Source organism: Podarcis liolepis (assembly GCF_965112155.1).
Source record: "Podarcis liolepis genome assembly, chromosome: 9".
NCBI classification, from domain to species: domain Eukaryota; kingdom Metazoa; phylum Chordata; class Lepidosauria; order Squamata; family Lacertidae; genus Podarcis; species Podarcis liolepis.
Genome location: NC_139564.1, coordinates 9380173 through 9403202, shown reverse-complemented (window position 1 = coordinate 9403202; position 23030 = coordinate 9380173). Strand labels below are relative to the sequence as shown.

General features: G+C 45.7%; 1 protein-coding gene across 2 annotated transcripts in view; it reads left to right on the top strand.

Moving 5' to 3' along the window:
* NPFFR2 (neuropeptide FF receptor 2) overlaps positions 1–11438 on the top strand; it is a 50190-nt gene extending 38752 nt beyond the window's left edge. Inside the window, exons 2-4 of one of the 2 annotated variants that reach the window (XM_083458891.1) lie at positions 5288–5627; positions 6776–6875; positions 9808–11438. In XM_083458891.1, coding sequence (XP_083315017.1) covers positions 5300–5627; positions 6776–6875; positions 9808–10654 — 1275 coding nt within the window. In that variant the 5' untranslated portion in view covers positions 5288–5299 and the 3' untranslated portion in view covers positions 10655–11438. Of the gene's footprint in view, positions 1–5282; positions 5628–6775; positions 6876–9807 lie in introns of both variants that reach the window. The other variant, XM_083458890.1, reaches the window with a different exon arrangement.
* The last annotated feature ends 11592 nt before the right edge of the window (positions 11439–23030 follow it).

Genomic DNA, 23030 nt, shown 5'->3' with positions numbered 1-23030 from the left:
TGAAATTCAACAGACATCCTCATCAAAAATGCACATTACAATATGCATTTTTATCCACATCAACAAGGTTATAGATATTTATGGCATGGTTCCATTTTCCATCTCCTTCACAACATGTGCTTTTGAGCTCTGCAACCCTGCCAGTTATGAGTCTTGTTTTCAGCCAAAATCTATCTATCTATCTATCTATCTATCTATCTATCTATCTATCTATCCTTTTAACTCCAGCAAGCATGGTCAATGGTTAGGGATGGTGAGAGTTGCTGTCCAATAACATTTAGCAATTTAGCAATATTCATTTCTGTGCAGGAAACACCCGATTTACATGGGGGTTACATTCCAAGGCACCATACATTTAAGCGAAATCATGTATAATTGGGAAAAAAAAAACCCATTGATAACACCTGAAAACACCCCATTCTGCCCCTGCTCCACCCTTTTTTGTGATGTTTTGGGGTCATTTCTGGGTTCAGAGCAATGCATGTGCGCACAAACTCACATGTATCAGATGCTCCTAAAATGATCGCTGACTGTACTGATCTAGCAGCACCTTGAAGAACCTGGGTTCCTGATGTTCTCCTGAACTATTAATTTATTTTAATAATGCTACATAGTTTTATGGTCCAGGTGCTCTCTCTTCTTTACTATTTTTTAAATCTTGCCACATAGTGAGGAAATGGCTTTCTCAGGAATAAACAGCAATTTGGCTCTGAAAAGAATTGTGCTTCGTCTTTCTTTCCTTTTCCTGTCTAACCTCTACTTAGGTTACAAAACGGTTCCACTATGTGCTTTTGACACCATATAATCAATCAGCACAGATGCACACCAAGGCATCATCTACAGATTATCCCAGTACTATGCTTTTTGTATTTGTCCCTCTTTTCTTTTCAACTCCCTTTTTGACCTCTGCTGACGAAAGCGAGAATGCATATTTATCTTTCTGATTCTCTCTTTCAGGGTAGCAAACACAAAGAGCACAATAACTGCACTTTGGAACAAAGCATTTAGCAACTAGGGATGGACAAATCGATCAACTTCAGGTTCTCTCTATTTTTCATATTTCCACACTTAAGTTACATTCATCACATTGTTTCTTTCTTTCCTTGCTTGTTTTTTTTAAATCGCCCATGAAAATGTTTATTATTATAACCTTTCTTTATTAAATTTGTATACCACCCTTCATTTGAAGATCTCAGAGTGCTTCACAGCATAAAAATATAAGATAAAAACACAAAATACATAATAAACACAATAAAACAATACCCTGCTCCCACAGCACATTTAAAAGGGCATCAGATGTCAATCAGCCAAAGGCCTATTTGAAGACGAACATTTTCTCCTGGCATCTAAAGGTGCATAATGAAGGCACCAGAGTCTCCCTGAGGAGAGCATTCCACAAATATGAAGCCACTGCAGAAAAGGCACAGTCTCATGTTGCCACCCTCTGGACCTCTTGTGGAGGAGGAATATGAAGAAAGGCCTCTGAAGATGATTGCAGGATCTGGGGTTGTTCATATGAGGAGAAGCAGTTCTTGAGGTATTACAGTCCTGAGCCATTTAGGGATTTATAAGTTAAAACCAGCACTTTGAATTGGGCTCAGAAACTGGCAAGTCAGGCCAAGATCAGTGTAATATGCTCAAACCGTTTTGCCTCAGTGAGCAACCAAACCGTCTTCAGAAGCAGCCCTACAAATAACATGTTGTAATCTAACCTAGAGGTTAGACGACAAAAGTCCCTGTTCAGATAGGAGCAAACCTGTGCCACTAGTCAAAGCTGATGGCCACTTGTCAAAGCTGACTGGGTGCCACTGAGGCCACCAGAAACTCAAGGATCCAGGAGTACCCCCAAATACTCGCTCCTTCATGGAGAATATAACCCCATTAAGAGCAGGCAATCTGTCAGCCATCTGATCTAGGGAATCACCCACTAACAGTACCTCAGTCATATGTATTGATCTGCAGTTTGTTGGGGCTCTTCCAGTCCGTTGCTGAGGCAAAACATTGGTCCAGCACATCCACTGCCTCACCTGCAGATGTAAAGGAGAAGTAGAGTTGTGTGTCATCGGCATATTGCTGACAACACACTCCAAAACTCTGGATGACTCTGCTCAGCAGTTTCATGTGGATATAAAATCAAACCCTGAGGGGGCCAAGGAGCACTTCCCAAGCATCCACCTCTGGAAACAACCACCTAATTTGGACCAGAACCACTTCAAAGCAGTGCCACCCTCCCCTAACTTGGGCAGCCACTCTAGAAGGATGCCATAGTCAATGATATTAAAAGCTGCTGAGAGGTTGAGGAGAACTAGCAAGGACAGTTAATTCCTCTCCTGACAGAAGTCTTCCTACAGGGCACCCAAAGCAGTTTCTGTGACAAAACTGAGCCTAAACCCTGATTGAAATGGATCTAGAAAATCAGTTTCCTCCAACAGCACCTGAATCTGGTCAGATAACCTTGCCCAAGATAGTCTGTTCAGGTGTTCCATTGCTAGAATGCTGATCCCTGTTCTCTGTATGTGAGTCCATTCACATGAGAATGGAAACAGCGCCATGAGAGAAAAAATATACTTTTTGCCGGGGCGGGTGGGTGGGTGGTATTATGGATTATTGTGGAGAGAATTGGCAGATGGGCAAACTCACATAGTCCACACAAATTATCTAGCCTCAACCTTTGCATAATTTGTACAGCAAGGTTTCAGCTGGCAGTTTTCCATTTTTAGACTGTTTCAAGATGCTGAATGGGTTCATTAATCACTGTAAGCATAGCAGTGAATCACTAAACTAATCATGCAAACGGTTCCCCACATACACACAAACATATCCATGATTTTTGAACTGGCAAAATGCAGCATATTGGGCAAATTCATCATGGATGTCTGCCTGATATTACACTGATTGTGCAGACAAGCCTTTGCATCTGTTTAATTCTTAATTAACTAGACATTTCAATGATGATTAGCTGATGGCCACTTTTTAAGATGACTTTAAAAGAGGATTAGGCATTCAGTCGATTGCAGTGGGGTTTGTTTGTATGTGTGACAGGTGGGTGGAGGGAATTGTTGGGTCAGATTAGCCATATTGATTCATATACTTCTGGGGGGATAGATCATTGTCTTGTGCTGTATATATAATAAACGAGAGCCATTCCAGGGTGAAGGAGTCCTCCTTTGCTTGTCCCCATGCTAGTAAAAGTTTGTTGATTAACTTTTCCAGTAGGGCAGTTTCCCATACATTTTGGTACCAGTGGTCTATGTTTGCTCCTGATAGGTCTTGTCATGTGCATGTGTGTTGTTGTCCTGGAGGATATTTAATAGGGCTAGTTCTAGAGTTGCTTCTATTACCTGTTTTGTTATTCTGGAGGTTTCCTGCAACACTGATACCCAAAAGGAATGAACTTTGGGGCATTCCCACCACATTTGGAGGTATGTGCCTATGGAGGTGCAGCTTCTTCAGCATTTAGCTGAGGTTCCTGGATGTATCAGTGCCAGCTTCCATGGTGTTAGGTACCATCTATAGATAGGTTTCAGAGTGAATTCTCTTCTTTTGGCTGAGATAGATTTAAATGGTAGTTTGAAGCACATTTTTGACCATTGGACAGAATTTATTTTGTATCCCATGTCATGCTCCCATTGATCTTTAATTAGGGGGGGGGGCTGTACTGTCTTGAAGTAGTATTTTATATAATGTAGATACCACCCCTTTGCTCGGTTCCTCTGTTGTTAGGAGGAGTTTCTCGAAGTTAGTCAATGGCCTGATGTTGCTGGGTTGTCGAAGAAGACTTGTATAGTAGTTGGTGGTGGATCAGCCAGAGTATTGGAGTGTCCCGTAATTTGTCTTGCAGTTGCCATGTTATACTATATATACTTTTTCTTGTTTGTTTGTTTTGTAACACAAGTAAATCTTTAATAAAAACCATTTTTTGATTTATTTTTTATAGCACAATCCTTACTTTATTGGACCTTTCCCCTTACAGCGGACAATTTTGGCAGTATATTAAATGCAAATGCAGTAGGTGCTATCCAGTGTTAGTCATACTTGTAGTAGAATCTCTGACACTCAAGTGTTTCGATTTCAAAGGGTCTACGCCGCTACTGCAAGGATACCCAACACTGAATATCTCATAATATGCCTTATTTTAATTCACCATATACTGCCAACTCAGCAGTATAATAAAGGGCATGTGCCCTCTGGCAAATTCAACACTTGAATTGTAATAAATAATTGTACAGGCAAAAATGTATGATGGTTTTGGTCAAAACTACAAAGGCAGCTCCACCTTTATTAAACCAAAATGAAGCTGTTCCTAGTATCCTTTTACTAGTGAACTTGCAGAGGAGTGTTTCAATAAATTTCAGATGTGAAAGCCCCGACTTGATGTGCCAATTTCAAACCTCAGGCAAGACCCCAGTGGATATAATCCCATTATTTGGAAGTCGTAAGTAAAATGAAACCTGACATGGCTGTTTTGAAGGTAAGCCCAAAATGCTTACCTTCACGTGGGTGGCGCTGTGGGTAAAACCTCAGTGCCTAGGACTTGCCGATCGCATGGTCGGTGGTTCGAATCCCCACGGCGGGGTGAGCTCCCGTCGTTCGGTCCCAGCTCCTGCCCACCTAGCAGTTCAAAAGCACTCTTAAGTGCAAGTAGATAAATAGGGACCGCTTTATAGCGGGAAGGTAAACGGCGTTTCCGTGTGCTGCGCTGGTGCTGGCTCGCCAGAGCAGCTTCGTAACGCTGGCCACGTGACCCAGAAGTGTCTTCGGACAGCGCTGGCTCCCGGCCTCTTAAGCGAGATGAGCACGCAACCCCAGAGTTGGACATGACTGGCCCGTACGGGCAGGGGTACCTTTACCTTTACCTTTACCAAAACGCTGAGATATTTGTCAACTCAAGTCCTTCCCCTTTGCAACAATAAAGCAATGCTTGTTTCCTTGAGCACTTGTTTTATCACTTTGCTTTATAAAAACCAATTTTTAAAAAGAGGATTAGGCAAATTCAAAGAGGATACCACTATCATTGGCTATTGGCCAAAATGGGGGCTATGCTGCGCCTCCAAGAACCTCCATGAGCTTCCCATAGTCATCTGGTTGGCCACCATGAGAACAGAATTCTGGACTAGATGGGCTATTGCCTTGACCCAGCAGGGTTCATCTTATCTTCTGGTGTTCTGATATTTTATAGGGTATACCATCTTATCATACTAGTTACAAGACACATTTTAGAGTTCCAAGATGCATTCCCTTTCCTCACTGACTCCATTTTTTCAATTGTCTGATTTCTGCAGTCAAGCGCACTTTTAACATGGACAAGAACCTGGACTCCAGTCCTTCAGTCAGCAGACCTCCCGTGAGAAATTGCAGTGGACATATAAGCAGCTGCAACATGGAGACCAACATTTCCTATGTGGGTTTCTACCTCCACCAGCCGCTCGTGGCTGCAGTCTTCATCATCTCCTACCTTCTCATCTTCCTCCTGTGCATGATTGGCAATGGAGTGGTGTGTTTTATCGTGCTGAGAAGCAAACATATGCGCACTGTCACCAACCTCTTCATCCTGAACCTTGCTGTCAGTGACCTGCTGGTGGGGATATTTTGCATGCCCACTACCTTAGTGGATAACATCATATCAGGTAAATTTTGTCTCTAGCTTGTGTCCAATGAAGTCATGGGAGAGGAACCACCACTGATCATTGGCCATGCTGGCTAGGGCTGATGGGGGTTGGGTCTCCAGCAATATCTGTAGGGCCATAGATTCCCATCCATGGACAACATCATACTCAGATCCATCCCTGACCATTGGCCATTCTGGCCAGGGATGATGGGAATTGGAGTCCAGCAACATCTGGAGGTCCATAACTTTCCCACCATGAACAACGTCATACTCATAGCAGACCACGACCAGCATTCCAAATCCTAGGTCAGGGTGAGGATTGTGTTGCCCTCCAGGTTTTGCTGGATTCCCATTCCCATCATCACTGACCACTGGCCATGCCAGCTAGGGCTGTTGGGAATTGGAGTCCAACAACATCTGGAGGGCCACAGATTCCCCATCCCTGAACTAAGTCATACTTAAAACAGACTCTTGAAAACAGTGGCACAAACTAGTCACGACTTAATGCATAGTAGATCCATTGAAAGTAAAGAATTTGACACAGCACTCTATTTCATTTTCCTGGCATTTCCTTACCCGATAATTTCCATTTTTTATGTGCTCTTTCACACAGCATAAAAGGCACCTCTGGAAAACTAGTGGAAATTTAGCATTCATTTTTGTATTATTTATTTCCATGAAAAAAACCATTTGCAGCCCCATTAGCCTGGAAAATCATGTGAGTTCTGCAGTGTAATTTCACATGATGGAAAAAAAATTCTAGTAGTATTCCAGCATATTCCTTCCCACTGTTTAAAATCTAATGCAACATGGTGGTATATCAATCAAAAAGCCATGCTTATGTAATCCAGCAGGTCTTGCAGTTTAAAAAGAATGTTAGAATCCAGGATAAAAGCACTAGGACTTCAACTAGGAGAACTAATGCAATAATCCACAAGTTGTGTTCATTAATTTCTGTGGTTCATAGTAATTTTTTGTTGAATACCACCCATTGATTTTAGTGGGAACTAAAAGACCCTCTCACCCTCAACTTCATACGCAGACAAGGACTGTGTATGTTTAAACATACCTGACAAGCACCCAGTTTAGCCCCAATGTGTCCTTTCCTTTTGGTATGCTATGAAAGCAGTTTCAATATCTGATAACCATTTTCTTTTCAAACTCCAGGATGGCCCTTTGGGAATATTGCTTGCAAGATGAATGGAATGGTCCAGGGAATATCTGTCTCGGCTTCTGTCTTCACTTTAGTGGCAATTGCAGTCGACAGGTATGTGTCTGTAACAGTCTGGAAATGGATATGGAACACATAAAATGTCAGTCGTACCAATTGTCCAAGGTTGCTGTCTTTGTAAGCCTCTTCAGTTCTTGTGCAAATATGCCATTGTGCAGTAGCGTCAGGAAGAAATCTGGTGGGGCAAGACAGCACAATTATGCAGTGGTGAGCTTGTTGCTCTGTGAAGGAACTTTTCAGAACGTGTGGGGGTTTGTGGCCTTTTTTCAACTTATGTGAGAGACTGCCTCTGCAAACCTATTGTGATTCAAGCTTTGCAGGGAAAGTGGCAGAGATAGAGAAGAGGTGGGGATTGCAGGCCTATCAGAGTAAATGCACAGTTTAGCAGGACACAGAGTTTATGACTAAGGAGCCTTAGCATCATAGAATCATAGAATCATAGAGTTGGAAGAGACCACAAGGGCCATCGAGTCCAACCCCCCTGCCAAGCAGGAAACACCATCAGAGCACTCCTGACATATGGTTGTCAAGCCTCTGCTTAAAGACCTCCAAAGAAGGAGACTCCACCACACTCCTTGGCAGCAAATTCCACTGTCGAATAGCTCCATCATGATGGAGCTCATGAGGTCTTAGGCTCCACCTGCGACATTTCTACATAGGAACATAGGAAGTTGCCTTATACTGAATCAGACCATTGTTCCATGCTGGTTGGCATTAGCTCCTCGAGGTTTCAGGCAGAGGACATTCCCAGGCCTACCTGGAGATGCTGGGGATTAAACTGGGACCTTCTGTATGCGAGCCTGATGCACCATCACAGCTCTTCCTCTAATCACATACCAGCTTGGAAAGACACATATCCAAGGCTGGGAGGAGGGGTGAGAAAGAAATTTGATAAATAAATTAAATAAACCAGCCATGGTAGCTTATCCAATCAGAGCAGAAAGTTCTGGGCTAGATGGTCCAATGGTCTGAGTCTGTGTTTCATCTTTGATGTAGTACTAAACCCAGGCCAGCCAATTTGATGTCCTTCAGAAGTTGTGAGACTTCAACTCCCACATCGTTGTTGTTTAGTCATTTAGTTGTGTCCAACTCTTCGTGACCCCATGGACCAGAGCATGCCAGACACTCCTGTCTTCCACTACCTACCGCAGTTTGGTCAAACTCATGATAGTAGCTTCGAGAACACTGTCCAACCATCTTGTCCTCTGTCGTCCCCTTCTCCTTGTGCCCTCCCTCTTTCCCAACATCAGGGTCTTTTCCAGGGAGTCTTCTCTTTTCATGAGGTGGCCAAAGTATTGGAGCCTCAGCTACAGGATCTGTCCTTCCAGTGAGTACTCAGGGCCAATTTCCTTCAGAATGGATAGGTTTGATCTTCTTGCATGGGACTCTCAAGAGTCTTCTCCAGCATCATAATTCAAAAGCATCAATTCTTTTGCGATCATCCTTCTTTATGGTCCAGCTCTCACTTCCATACATCACTACTGGGAAAACCATAGCTTTAACTAACGGACCTTTGTTGGCAAGGTGATGTTTCTGCTTTTTAAGACGCTGTCTAGGTTTGTCATTGCTTTTCCCCCAAGAAGCAGACGTCTTTTAATTTCGTGGCTGCTGTCACCATCTGCAGTGATCATGGAGCCCAAGAAAGTAAAATCTCTCACTGCCTCCATTTCTTCCTCTTCTATTTGCCAGGAGGTGAAGGGACCAGTGGCCATGATCTTAGTTTTTTTGATGTTGAGCTTCTGACCATATTTTGCGCTCTCCTTTTTCACCCTCATTAAGACACGGCAAGGCAGTGATCCATGAAGGAGAAAACTCCCACATAGTTTCTGCCAATTGGCCATGTTGGCTGAGATGGGTGGGTGCTATATTTCAACAACCTTTGAAGAGTACCATATTGGCTATCCATGCACAAAACCAGTTTAGCGCTATGTTAAGAAGAAGTGTGGCTTCTTCACACCCCTCTCTTCCTCTGGTTTTTATATTTGTTGAAAGCAGAGCCCACTCCAATTTCCCTCACACCAACCTGACTGAATAATTTTCAGTACTGGCCACAATAACAGTTATTATTAATATTTTCCAGGTTCTGTTAACTTCATAGCATCTTCTTTTATTCTTCTTTTTTTCAAAATAAAAATCTGCCATTTTAGTGATCATTGTTTTACGATCATAGGCTAATGGCCCTGGAAATGCTAATAGGCAGAATACAAATGCCCCAAAATAAATTAATGGGAATAACCCATACGATCAACCACCCACTCAAGGGCGAATTCCTAGGACTGGATTCAACTAATTGGTCCTGCTAGTAGAAGCCCCACTTCCTGTTTTCCCTCCTCTCCTTCCCCAGTACTCCATTCCTTTCAATTGGCAGTGGTCAGCAGAACTCAGAACAGTGGATGGGGGAACTGTAGAACTTTTGTGACAAGGTGGCATTGAACTCCTTCCTTGATGTTTGGGATTCCACACAAACACATGCGGCCTGAACCTCACTTTCAACTGATAGATCTTCCTTTGGAAAATAGCTAGAATGCTTCAACAAATTCTTCTTCCTGCAGCCTACAAAGTACCCAGTGGATGAGATAATACTGTTCTTACTGGCTGGGTACAGTACAGAGTCTTCAACATCATGGAACACTCTGGTAGGTGGAGAGGACCTGTACTGATCACTGTCCCGCTCCTCCTTTTTGCTGCCTGAATAAGGGAAGGACCATAATTCATTGCTAAAGCATCTGTTTTGCGTACAGAAGGTCCTAGATTCAATTCCTGGAATCTCCAGGTAAGGCTGAGAATGTCCCCTATCTGTCCCAAATCCCAGAGAGACACTGTCAGTGTAGACAGTACTGAACTAGATGCATCAATATATGGCAACTTCCTATTTTCCACCAAGGAGACACGTTGAGAATATGAGACATGCAGAATGGAAACCTTGTCTGTTTATGAACTTAGAGGTGTTTTTATCTCTTCCTCGCAGGTTCCGCTCCATTGTTTACCCTTTCAAGCAGAAGCTCACCATCTGGACAGCAGTTGTCATCATAGTTGTCATCTGGGTCCTGGCCATTGCCATCATGTGCCCGTCTGCCGTGATGTTGAAGGTGGAAGAATCCCGGCATTTCCGAGTGTTGCTCGGTTACGGCAACAGAACCAGCCCCATATACTGGTGCCGGGAGGACTGGCCGAACCAGGACATGAGAAAGATCTATACAACCGTGCTCTTTGCCAACATCTACCTGGCCCCTCTGTCCCTCATTGTCATCATGTATGCCCGGATTGGGATCACACTCTTCAACACCTCGTTGCCTGCCTCTGGGAAGCAGGGCCAGGAGCGCCACTCTGTCTGCAGGAAGAAGCTGAAGGTCATCAAGATGCTCATCATCGTGGCATTGCTTTTCATCCTCTCCTGGCTGCCCTTGTGGACTTTGGCGATGCTCTCTGACTACGCTGACCTGAACGAGGAACAGCTGCAGGTCATCAACATCTACATCTACCCATTCGCTCACTGGCTGGCCTTCTTCAACAGTAGCATCAACCCCATCATCTATGGCTTTTTCAACGAGAACTTCCGGAGAGGCTTCCAGGCAGTTTTCCGGCTTCAGCTCTGCTCTGGGGATGGGATGCCCAGGGAAACCTACTCCCAGCGTGGACAGAGCAATGCCATTTTGCCAGCAGCTGATCCGCAGGAGCCGGAGCATAGCCTTACATCAGCGATGATGGGGAAGTCAACTCAGAAAGGGAACTGGATGGACAAGACGCAGGTTTTGATGATGGAGAACCTCGAACAGGTTTCCAACAACAATGGTGTTAAGCAGGACCTGCTATAAACTACCTCAGCTGTTTGGTTTTGCCAAAAGAGCCATGATATTCAAGCCCTATCTGGCAAAAACATCTGCAGCTGTTTTAGGACTTTCTTGCTTGTACAGTGTATATACGTTTTTGTAATTACATCTGATGGTTAGGGGGTCAGGGGGAGAAGTGGTTTCCTATGCCAGTACAAACCAGGAATGTTTATCTCATAAGCTAGAAGTGATATTTACACCATCTCACTGGAGTAGTCTCAAAGTCCTGACTCTAAGGGAGCTCTGGATCCTAGCAGGATGCAGCCTGTTGCAAAACCTATTGGTGTAAGCTTGACCAGCTTTTATCTAAGACATACTGTCAGTTAGAAGGCCAACACCCTTCAGACTGGGAAATATTTCCAGTTGAAAAGACAATCCTGGGTCACTCAAAACAAGAGAAAACTCCTGGATATGCGCTAACGCTCCATGGCCTTAACATAAACATTTACCTCTTTTATTAATTATTTTAGAATATATATTTTAGGTCACTTACATGGAAGATATCACCACCCTGAGAATTCCCTTGCTGAAGTGTCCCTTAGCTCAGGGATGTCCCTTAGTCCATGGCCCTCTGAATGTTGTGAAGACTACAAATCCCAGCATTACTGACCATTGTGCTGGCTGGGACTGATGGGAGTTGAACAACATCTGGGGGGTGACAGGTTCCCCAGTCTTGCCTTAGCTGGATTTTAGAATAGGCAATGGGATCTTGCACCTGACAAAGATGGAAGCGAGGACACTTTTTACTGAATAACATTAAAGCTCTCTCTCTCTCTCTCTCTCTCTCTCTCTCTCTCTCTCACACACACACACACACACATGCTTGCACATGGATGCTTGTATTCACATTTGAGTTGCTATCCTGAACATTCAGGTTGGGTAGCACCAGTGGCGTAATGTGGGTTGCCAGTGCCCAGGGCCATGTGGAAGGCTGGGTGGATGGGAGGGAAACAGATGGAGTACACATGCACATTCAACTGCCCAATGGTGTCCGAGTCACCCAGGAGATTGCAGCTGTAGAGATAAGAAAAGAGGAGTCATTACGTTGTCTGGAGTAGACACTTCCTGGTTTGCATGGAGAAACTGTTTTCAATGGAGCTCAGCGATGGAAGCATACAACTGTATTGAGGCAGTACCGGGTGTTGAAATTTTGCACCCAGGGCAAGCGCACTTGTGGGGCCTCCCCCCCCCCCACGCTGTGCCACTAGTTAGCACCTGTTATTAGGAACAAATGGGTTGTTAAAATTACCGGTAAGCAATCTGCCATTTGCTTAACTTCGGCTACCATCTTACCTCTGTGTAGCTATCACAGTAACTCATTACAGTACATCAAATATCCTGGTTTCAGAACAAAGGGGGGGGGGAATAAAACCCACCTTAACATTTGAGAAGATCCAACACAGTTCTATGCTCCCTCTCTTCCATATGAGTGATCTAAACCTCCAGAAAGGAAAATTGATAGATCAATGTATTACCCAAACATCTCTGTTCTAAGCTCATTATGGTCTGATTGAAAAGGCACTAACAGTGCAATCCTGAATGTGTCTACTTACAAATAACCCCCACTAAGTTCTCTGGTCGCAGGATGTGGGTGGTGCTGTGGGTTAAACCACAGAGCCTAGGACTTGCCGATCAGAAGGTTGGTGGTTCGAATCCCCGCGACGGGGTGAGCTCCCGTTGCTCGGTCCCTTCTCCTGCCAACCTAGCAGTTCGAAAGCACGTCAAAGTGCAAGTAGATAAATAGGTGCTGCTCTGGTGGGAAGGTAAACGGTGTTTCCATGCACTGCTCTGGTTCGCCAGAAGCGGCTTAGTCATGCTGGCCACATGACCCGGAAACTGTACGCCGGCTCCCTCAGCCAATAAAGCAAGATGAGCGCCGCAACCCCGGAGTCGGCCACGACTGGACCTAATGGTCAGGGGTCCCTTTACCTTTAAGTTCTCTGGTAAGTGGCCATATAGTAGGAATATGGAATGTGGTCCCTCCTGATGCTGCTAGACTCCAACTCCTATCAGTCCCAGCCAGCATGGGCAATGGTCAGGGATGCTGGGAGTTTGGAGCCAACAACTTTCAGGGGGCCAAAGCTTCAGTATCCCTGGGTATAGGTGTGCAGTCTCAGACCATGTTAAGAACAGCATGTACAGGAAAAAGACAGGTCGCTTGGGTACGTGGTGTCTCAATTGCTTAAGGCAGCCTTCCCTACCCTGGTGTCAGGTGTTTTATTATTCACATCCCTGAACCAGCATAGCTTATGGTCAGGAAGGATGGAAAGGCACCAGTCTGGGGAAAGCTGGCTTAAGTCTTTGAGACAAGTGCCAGTACGTTTTACTACTTCTCTAAATTGGGTACCACAAGCTTCTATGCTTTGGAATTGCAGTTCTCACCTCCGTGGTGCCCCATATCTTGAGCATCCTTTATAGGTATCTGAAGAAGCAGTTCAATAAATACTGAAAGCATCCTGTGCCTCTGATGTTTACCTTGCTTGCATGCAATTAATATCTACCTATCCCCTTTTGTAAAGGTGATGTATTCCAAACTACAGGTGGTGCATGTCCTTTCTATTCCTTTCTGATATTTGGGAAATGTTTTCCCTAAGCCATGACTGGAAAAACAAAACAGTTTTAAAAGTTAAGGTTTATAAAATCACAAAATTTGAAAATAATAATGAATATGCTGCTTTCAATTGAGTATATTTGAAGGATTTTAACTTGCATACATATATATTTTCCACGGTTGTATTATGGTTTCTCAGAGTCCCCTGGCAATGCATCTGTGGAAGCCTCAAACTAGCTAAAGCCAGTTGTGACTACAGCTACTTTCTTTGCAAACTTACATGGGAGTATGCTCCATTTAACATAACGGGTGATATACAATTTCTGGACCATTGGGAACCCTGTGCTGGCATCTGTCTGTCTTGGGAGACAAAGGAGGAGTGTGCTTTTGGAGGTGAGGTCAAGCTGTTGGAAGTTTGCAGTGCCTGCTGTGGCTGTAGAGACTGATGCTGGAGAGACATGTTTTGTTGCAGCTGGGGCAGATGAAGGTGTCCAGTTGTGCTGCTGCAAATGCAGATGCGCCAAGGCATTTCTTCTCTGTTCGCTCCTCCCAGTGGTCATTCCTCCTCTGGTCACTGCTATGGATACACAACTCATCTGCCTGTCTCCAGATGCTGTGATCATCTGCGAGGGTTTCCCACATATGGGAGCGTTGATGTTGCCAGCCTTCATGTCACACATGCAGAAATCTTTGTAACACAGAGTTGGTCTGCCAACTGGCCTGGTGCCGGACCCTGACTTGATCATTGAGAACCCTACAAAACAAATTTCCTGGAGCTGCTGCGGGCTCTCAGAAGCAGGAGAAATTGGCCAACAAAAAATCCCCTTTTCCACGAAGAAAGCCCTCCCACTGGATGAAAACAACAACAACAACAACAACAACAACAACAATTTATTATTTGTACCCCGCCCATCTGGCTGGGTTTCCCCAGCCACTCTGGGCGGCTTCCATAGAAACCAAAAAACACAAAAATATCATACATTAAAAACTTCCCTGAACAGGGCTGCCTTAAGATGTCTTCTGAATGTCAGGTAGTTGTTTATCGATTTGACATCTGATGGGAGGGCATTCTACAGGGCGGGCGCCTGCTCCTGTTTAAGGTGGAACGGAAATATCCTAACAGGCCCTCTGCCTGGTTCCCTGTAGCTTTGCTTCTCACAATGAGGGAACTGCCAGAAGGCCCTCGGCGCTGGACCTCAGCATCCGGGCAGAACGATGGGGGTGGAGACGCTCCTTCAGGTATACTGGGCTGAGGCCGTTTAGGGCTTTAAAGGTCAACACCAGCACTTTGAATTGTGCTCGGAAACGTACTGGGAGCCAATGTAGGTCTTTCAAGACCAGTGTTATGTGGTCTCGGCGGCCGCCCTCAGTCACCAGTCTAGCTGCCGCATTCTGGATTAGCTGTAGTTTCCGAGTCACCTTCAAAGGTAGCTCCATGTAGAGCGCATTGCAGTAGTCCAAGCGGGAGATAACTAGAGCATGCACCACTCTGGAGAGACAGTCCACGGGCAGGTAGGGTCTCAGCCTGCGTAGCAGGTGGAGTTGGTAGACAGCTGCCCTGGATACAGAATTGACCTGCACCTCCATGGACAGATGTGAGTCCAAAATGACTCCCAGGCTACGCACCTGGTCCTTCAGGGGCACAGTTACCCTATTCAGGACCAGGGAGTCCTCCACACCAGCCCGCCCCCTGTCCCCCAAAAACAGTACTTCTGTCTTGTCAGGATTCAACCTCAATCCATTAGCCGCCATCCATCCTCCAACCACCTCCAGGCACTCACACAGGACCTTCACTGCCTTCACTGGTTCTGATTTGAAAGAGAGGTAGAGCTGGGTATCATCTCCATATTGATGGACACCCAGTCCAAACCCCCTGATGATCTCTCCCAGTGGCTTCATATAGATGTTAAAAAGCATGGGGGAGAGGATGGAACCCTGAGGCACCCCACAAGTGAGGGCCCAAGGGTCTGAACACTCATCCCCCACCACCACTTTCTGAACACGGCCCAGGAGGAAGGAGCGAAACCACTGTATAACAGTGCCCCCAGCTCCCAACCCCTCTAGACGGTCCAGAAGGATGTTATGGTTGATTGTATCAAAGGCCGCTGAGAGATCCAGCAGAACTAGGAAACAACTCTTACCTTTGTCCCTAGCTCGCTGGAGATCATCAACCAGTGCGACCAAGGCAGTTTCAGTCCCATGATGAGGCCTGAACCCCGATTGGAAGGGATCCAAATGGTCCGCATCCTCCAGGCTTGCCTGGAGTTGTTCAGCAACCACACGCTCAATCACCTTGCCCAAGAATGGAAGATTTGAGACTGGGCGATAGTTGGCCATACTGGCCGGGTCTAAAGATGGTTTTTTAAGAAGCGGTTTAATGACCGCCTCTTTCAGCGGATCTGGGAATGTTCCCTCACAGAGGGAAGCATTCACCACCCCGCAGAGCCCATCACCCAGCCCTTCCCGGCTTGCTTTTATTCGCCAGGATGGGCAAGGATCAAGGAGACAGGTGGATGGTTTCACGCGTCTAAGCAGCTTGTCCACATCCTCGGGGGTAACGGATTGAAATTGATTCCATGCAACTTGACCAGACAGGGCTCTAGCACTCTCCCGCCCCAGCCCTGCTCCCACGATGGTGTCTAGCTCCTTCCGAATATGAGTGATTTTATCTGCAAAAAACTTTGCAAAATCGTTGCAGGAGATCTTGGGGTCTTTACAAGGCCCCGGTGGTAAAGGTGGTTCCGTTAAATTGCGGACCACCTGAAAGAGTCTTCTGCTACTATTTTCTGCAGATGCAATAGAGGCGGTGAAGAAAGTCTTCTTCGCCGTCGCTATCGCCACTTGGTAGGCTCGACGTTGAGCTCTAACCTGTGTCCGGTCAAAGGCCTGGTGGAACAGCTCTGTCTTGCAGGCCCTGTGGAAAGATGTCGTCCCGCAGGGCCCTAGTCTCTTGTGACAGAGCGTTCCACCAGATCGGGGCCACGGCTGAAAAAGCCCTGGCTCTGGTTGAGGCCAGCCTAACCTCCCTGTGACCCGGGACCTCCAAGATGTCTTTGTCTGAAGACCGTAAGGTCCTTCGTTGAACATACCAGAAGAGGTGGTCCCATAGGAACGGGGGTCCTAGGCCGTATAGGGCTTTAAAGGTTAAAACCAGCACCTTAAACCTGATCCTGTACTCCACTGGGAGCCAGTACAGCTGGTATAGCACTGGGTGAATGTGATCCTGTGGCAAGGACCCTGTAAGGAGTCTTGCCACAGCATTCTGCACCTGCTGGAGTTTCTGGGTCAATCTCAAGGGCAGCCCCATGTAGAGTGAGTTACAATAATCAAGTCTGGAGGTGTCCAACGTGTGGATCACAGTGGCTAAGTCTGCCACAGGGAGACAGAACCTTTGATGTTCCACATGCCGGAGGGCTTCTTATGCGAGGCAGCTCCTCTCTCAAACATGCACACTCAGCCACTGGGCACATTAACACTTGGTCCAAACTACCTTGTCACCATGGGGCACTTGTGCTTGTAGAATGTGGGCATTCTGTTGAAGTTATCTGTTTGATAACTTGGATCTCAATGGAACAACTTAGTTATGACATCAGGGAACAACAGTGGGAGAGGGCTGGTGTCTTCACGCCCTGTTTGTGGCCTTCCTGGCCACTAATGAAGCATGGACCTGTGGTCTGATCAAACAGGGTTCTTACGTTCATATCCCTGCCAAAGAATTTTCAGTGCTGCGGCAAAACTGCAGTCCTCACAGTGCTTTGTGGGAATCAGAACTTTTTCCAAACTGGTTTCAATGTGATTTAAAAAGGGGAGGGGGCAGAGATATTCTCGCTAATTGGCCTTCTTTTCAGTCTTACGTTACAATTCTTCACCATTAAGCACCAACTGCTCTTGAAAATTGTGCTTTGAATATTGGCTCCAGACCACATTGTCTATCTCTGGAGTTCTTTAATTGAACAAGCTTCCATTGCCAGTAGCCCTAGAGATAGACTTGCCTAATAAAAGCTGGCGTCGTTTTTGGCCAGTCACCAGCCAAATAGGCAATTTGCGATTTGGGTGGCTCCTTCTTAGGTAACATTGCATTCTCTTTCCTTCAGGCTTGGCTTTCTTTGAACCAGCATATGGTAAAGATTTTCAAGACTTCCCTTTTCTTTGTATTGATTCTCCCCTCTTGAGCATCCCTTTGTTACTTTTGTGCTGTGCTGTCTCGCTTCCCAGTAAATCCGTCCCTCCGTTTAAGGACTTTATTTTTGAAAAAAAGAAAAAAAGAATTGAGGATCTGAGAAATAAAAAAAAAGAAAAGAACTTTTGTGCCACTTTTGTTTGAATGTACAAAGACGTTACCTTCCACCCACATAAGCACAAGCATTAGCTTTCACAACATGATTGACAGTGTCAGGTCATAGTTTCCATTTAAAATGTGGTACACAGTGCTGGCAATGCCATTTCTAAAGGGGTATTCATACGGCTTTAAAAGTTACAGAAAAGCAGTGCCACAATAATTGATGGATCAGAGCATCTTCCTGACATGGACAGTTTAAAGTAAGTGAAAAGATAGACCTTTATTGAAATACAAATGTGCATTGGGACAGCCTCAAAAATAAGGAGGCTGCAAAGAACCATATAGGCTCGAATGAAAATGGAATCATCCAAATGATACAGTTTTGTAAAGTTGTTTTTTTCTCCAGCATTCCCTATTTTTTTCTCCCTTTTGAAATTAAGTTTCCAGATTCATTTTAACATGGTACCTTCTTTTAGGCAGAATAATATTTGTTACTCATAAGGGAGGAAGTACAATGGTACCTCGGTTTTCGAACATCATCTGTTCCGGAAGACCGTTTGACTTCCAAAACATCCAAAATCCAAGGCGCAAAGGGCAGTCTGCAGAAGCAGTTTGGCTTCCAAGGTATGTTCGGAAACAGAAGCATTTTCTTCTGGGTTTTCAGTGTTTGAAAACCAAAATGTCCAACTTCCGAGACATTTGAAAACCAAGGTTCCACTGTAATTGTGTGCCAAGGCCCCGTGACCCGTAGCTCCCTAGTAGATAATAAACACACGTGCACAAGTATTTTGGTTTATGGGTTGAAATAGGCCACCATTTTATAGGTTACAGATGTGAGCAGTTTGGCTTAGGCATTGGGTGAAGCCAGGCTATATCCTGACTCCTGCCCGTCTAACAGGGAGTCTAACTAAGGGGAAACCACCAATAGGGGGAGCCCTATGACTTACATCAAATAGGGGGACCCCAAGGGGTCCCTGGCCCATGTCCAGGCATCAGACAGAATCCACACCCCCAGATCCCTTTAACAGGATACCTTTAATGAGGAGGGACAGGCAGAGGCTACAACCTCCCTTCCATCCAAACAAAGGCTTACCAAAGAGGAAGTACCTGCCCTACATAGCAAGTACCATTCAAATATGGGGACAGTAGTCAGACTCACTCCTCGTATATTAACCTGTTAACACTGTCCAGCTTGTAGCAATTGTATCAGAGCTGGACAACATGGAATTGCCATCCTGAAAAGGATATAAAGAGTCATATGCATGGCCGTCTTACCCATAGGCACTAGGGGTGCGGGGCACCTGGGCGCCAGGCTTTCAGGGGTGCCAGGCCGAGAGCCCAGGGCCCGAGAGTTGAGTCCGGGGAAGAGCCCGTCCGTGAGCTCTGTTGCAGGTGGCTCTCCACCCCAACTCTCCGCCCTCCTGCCCAGCATTTGATGGCGGAATCATTGTCAAAGTCTTAAGGTGCCGTGCTGCCATGGGACCAAAGCTGGCAGCACTCTGGGTCCCCGGACCGGCTTTCACGAGCCGCCCGCAGAGGCTTGCCACTTGGGTGCCCGGCGGCTGCCAGCCTTAACTTTCCTCCTTCCATTTCTCTGCCTCCCAGATTTGCTGGAGACGGAGGCAACATGTGAGCAAGGATGGCAACGCAGGCGAAAAAGAAATCAGCTTGGCGGAGTCCCTGGCCATTTTATTTGATTTGTAACCCCCCCCCCCCGTCGCCAACAGCCGGCATCCAAACAAGCTCTGGCCACAGCAACTCCATCCAGAAGGCAGGGGGAGGCGCTGGGCAGATTTTTGCACCCTGGCACCACATATGCTTACGACAGCCCTGGTCATATGCTTGATTTCTGGGTGGTATTTACAGTGATTTTATTGAAATTACAATTTAAGATAATATATGGATTATATATAAGGGGTGCACCTTGCACATCGGTCAGAGTTTACCTTTCCTTGACTGGTGTAATTAACAAAACCAAGAAATTATTGTGCGTTGCGTGGTAACTATTGGCCCTTCCAAGCAGCCTGAGGAAAAAGAGCTAAAATGAAAAGAACCCTTCCAGAACCAACACCACATTTTGGGCAAATGAAAGATCCTCCTGGCTATGTGCACTGGAGGGCAAAACCCACCAAACAGGAGGCTATGATGGCAGAGCTGCTTCTGTAGGAAACGGAATCTTTGCCCAAAGATGATAAAGTTGATGAGAGAGTAAGGAAACAGATCTTTGGGATATTGAATGAAGGTTTTGGTGCAGGTCTCCCTTTGCAAGAATGTATTAAGCTGATCTTGCTCGCCCAGGTAAGGGAAACAGCTGAGATCCCAAGCTTCCAGAAAACTTAGAAGACAGTCTGATCTGGTTTACAAAATCATCTTACTATAATAGAACCCATTTCCTTAAATTGAAGGATCCAAAACAAATTGCCAGGTGAATGACGAACTGAGACATAGACCGTTCATTTCCTCTTTGAACATAGTCAATAGGTACCTCAATAAGGGCTCATTATAGCCTTTTTAAGGATTATTTTGCGCTGGTGCCCATTTTCACTGAAGAATGGCAGGATAAAATAATTTGGCAGCTATCAATTTACTGTCCCCCCTGAATCACTTATAATAATTGCAGGTGCTACTGTTCTTATTTCTGGAACTTAGTCACTGCCAAATGTCGAATGTTAATCCTAGCCAGCATAGAGTTAATGAACAGCAGAAGTTTTCTTGTCAGCCTTCCAACAGCATTTGTCTCCTACAAATTAATGGCCAAAAACAATCCCAGGCAGAGAATGAGGAAAACAAATATTCTGGACACTCTCCACCTTTTATATTCTCTCAAGCTTTCAAGCTTAACAGGTTACAAATGATTTTTGAGAGAACATACATGCACTTAGCAAACACCTGGGGAAAAAAAGATTTTCCAGCTTTTGTAAGGTCACAATGATCTTAAACCTTATTTAAACCTTGGTCCTTTTCCAGCAGGAAGCTAAACTTTTTCAACTTGCTCACAGTCTTAACATGTTTACAAATTTCTCAAATCCTTTAAAGCAATTTAACCAGTTTAAACATTTTTGAAAAACTGATAGCTCTGTTGGTTAGAGTGTGGTGTTGATAATGCCAAGGTTTCAGGTTTGATCTATGTAAGGGACAGGTGCATATTCCTGCATTGCAAGGGGGTTGGACTAGATGATCCTCAGGGTCCCTTCCAATTCGGTGATTCTATGCTTCTGTATGCAACTTGGAATGGAATCAAATAATTCAACAACTTTGCTGGGTGTGTGCCAGATTGATCAGGTCTAGAACACACAACCTGAACTCTCTACCCCCCCTTTAAAAATAGACAAACTAGAGCCAAAAAAATGCATTGCATAATTTGAGATAATTAACAGTAAATAATGTTCCAATCTTGCTCGGATCTCTGGCTTGGGGAATGGTTTTGAGTGTTAGGGATTGAAACACAGGGAGAAAAAGATAATTAAGAAGGAGACTGAGAGGGAAATTCAGGAGGTAGGGTATAGATATGGGATAAAACAGCAATAACTGGGCAGATTTCATACTCTTCTCATTGCTTCTTCCGTTTCTCTAGAGAATTTTCTTTACTGGTCATGACACTCATTTTTGATGGGGAAATCTGACCGGGATCAAACTTTGAACCCTGATTTTCCATAAACTCACAACACAAAACATCACAACAAAATAAAACAACACACAAACAGCAGATTAACAAAACACGACTTCATAAATAGAGCTACTGTTTCAGGTGTGAAGGAAGGGGTGTCAAAACCAGCTAAACTCACAGGTAAATGGCGCAGGACAGCTGCTGTTCCTTAAGGGGTGTAGTCAGTGGTTTTTCTTTTCTTTTCTGGATCAGACCAGTGCTCTATTTTCACCGTAGCCCACCAGATGTCTATGGAAAGCCCACAAGCAGGACATAGGGGCAATGACACTCTCCTCCTTGTAATACCATGTGCCTAATATTCTGGGGCATGTTACCTCTGATCCTAGAGATAATATGCATAGCCAGTCCTTCGTGGACTTGTCAAGTTGATGGCCACCCTACATCCTGTCGGAACCGTGGGATGGAAAGCCAGCTGGCTTGCCCCAGCCGGAGCGTCTCTCTTCTCAGCCTTGCCACTGCGGAGATCCGTCAGTCATCCTCCTCCGACATGCTTCCACGACTCATGCTGCTGTGCATGCAAGAGCACACATTACCCAGCAGAGTAAACACACAACAGATCGGGCTCGAGGCGTGGATACTATACTAAACTACACATTTATTATACATAAATCAGGACAAAGAAAAACATGGTCTCTCCTTGTTGTTTTTGTCGGAGAGAGAGAGAACAAAGGCAATACAGAGCGGATGTTCTGCTCACGGGACTCCAGCAATCTGTGCTGGAATGTAAACAGACATGTGACATGTAGCAATCCCACATATATGCTGCAAGGGTGGAAGGGAATTCCCAACTGTCAGGGGTTCAGGAGCAGAGGCGATGGCAAGGGAGGAAACAGAGAGCGAGGGGGAGGAGTCCGAAGAAAAGATGAGTGACGACGACGACCCGAGATCTCCGAGTCTGTCCAGTGAATCAGAAGATTCACAGAAAGGAGCGCCAGTGGCCAGAGCAAGGGGGGAGCTTAGGGGGACACCCCAGGAAGAAGGGTCCAGAGAGGGTTCAGAGGGCAGCAGTTGGAAATCGGGGCCAGCGTCACCAACAGAGCGCAGTGGGGAGGAAAGGCGCCAGGTATCGAGCTCTGGCAGCTTGCAGCAGGGGGGAGGGCATGAGTCAGGAGTGGCCACACCTCCATCGGAGAGCGAAGAAACGGTCAAGCGGAAAGTGGAAGGTTGGGCGCACGCGCCAAGTTCAAATGCACAGGAAGGCGGCGCAGTAAGCAGCCCGGAAAGGGAGCCAGGTCTTAAAGCCCGACGCAAGGAGACAGGAGGGTCCGGGGGGTCAGCGTCAGAAGAGTCCAGGAAGGAAGAGACCATGGGGGGCAGAGGGACCCAGAGAAGAACGGTCAGGCGGAAAAGGTGGAGTAAGGCTAGGGTATTAAGTTGGTGTACAGGGGGCGGAGACTCAGACGGAGCTTCGCCGGTCTAGCTCATAAGACGTAGAGCTGCACGCAGCAGCTTGGAAATGGAAACTGTAACTCAATAAAGACTTTTATAAAGTGAACGCTGGCTAGCGTGATCCTCTGTGAGCTAGGATCTGAGAGCAGCTCTGACACCAACACATCCAGTGGCAGCAAATTCTCTGTTGAACGATCCATTGAGACCTGACTTCAAATGCCTGCTCAGCCATGAAGTTTACTTGGTAGCCTTGCCTGAGCCGTAACTGCTTATTAAGGGAGCTGGGTCGATAAATGGTGGGTGGAGAGTGGAAAACCATACACACTGGTTGGCATCTGCCTTTCTCAGGAGACAATGAAGGAGTGCGCCTTTGGGGGCGCTGCCGAGCTGTTGCAGCTCCTGCTGTGGCTGTAGAGAAGGTCCCTGCTGGAAGCATCTGTGACCTCATTTTGAATTTCTGTTGCAGCAATTCAGC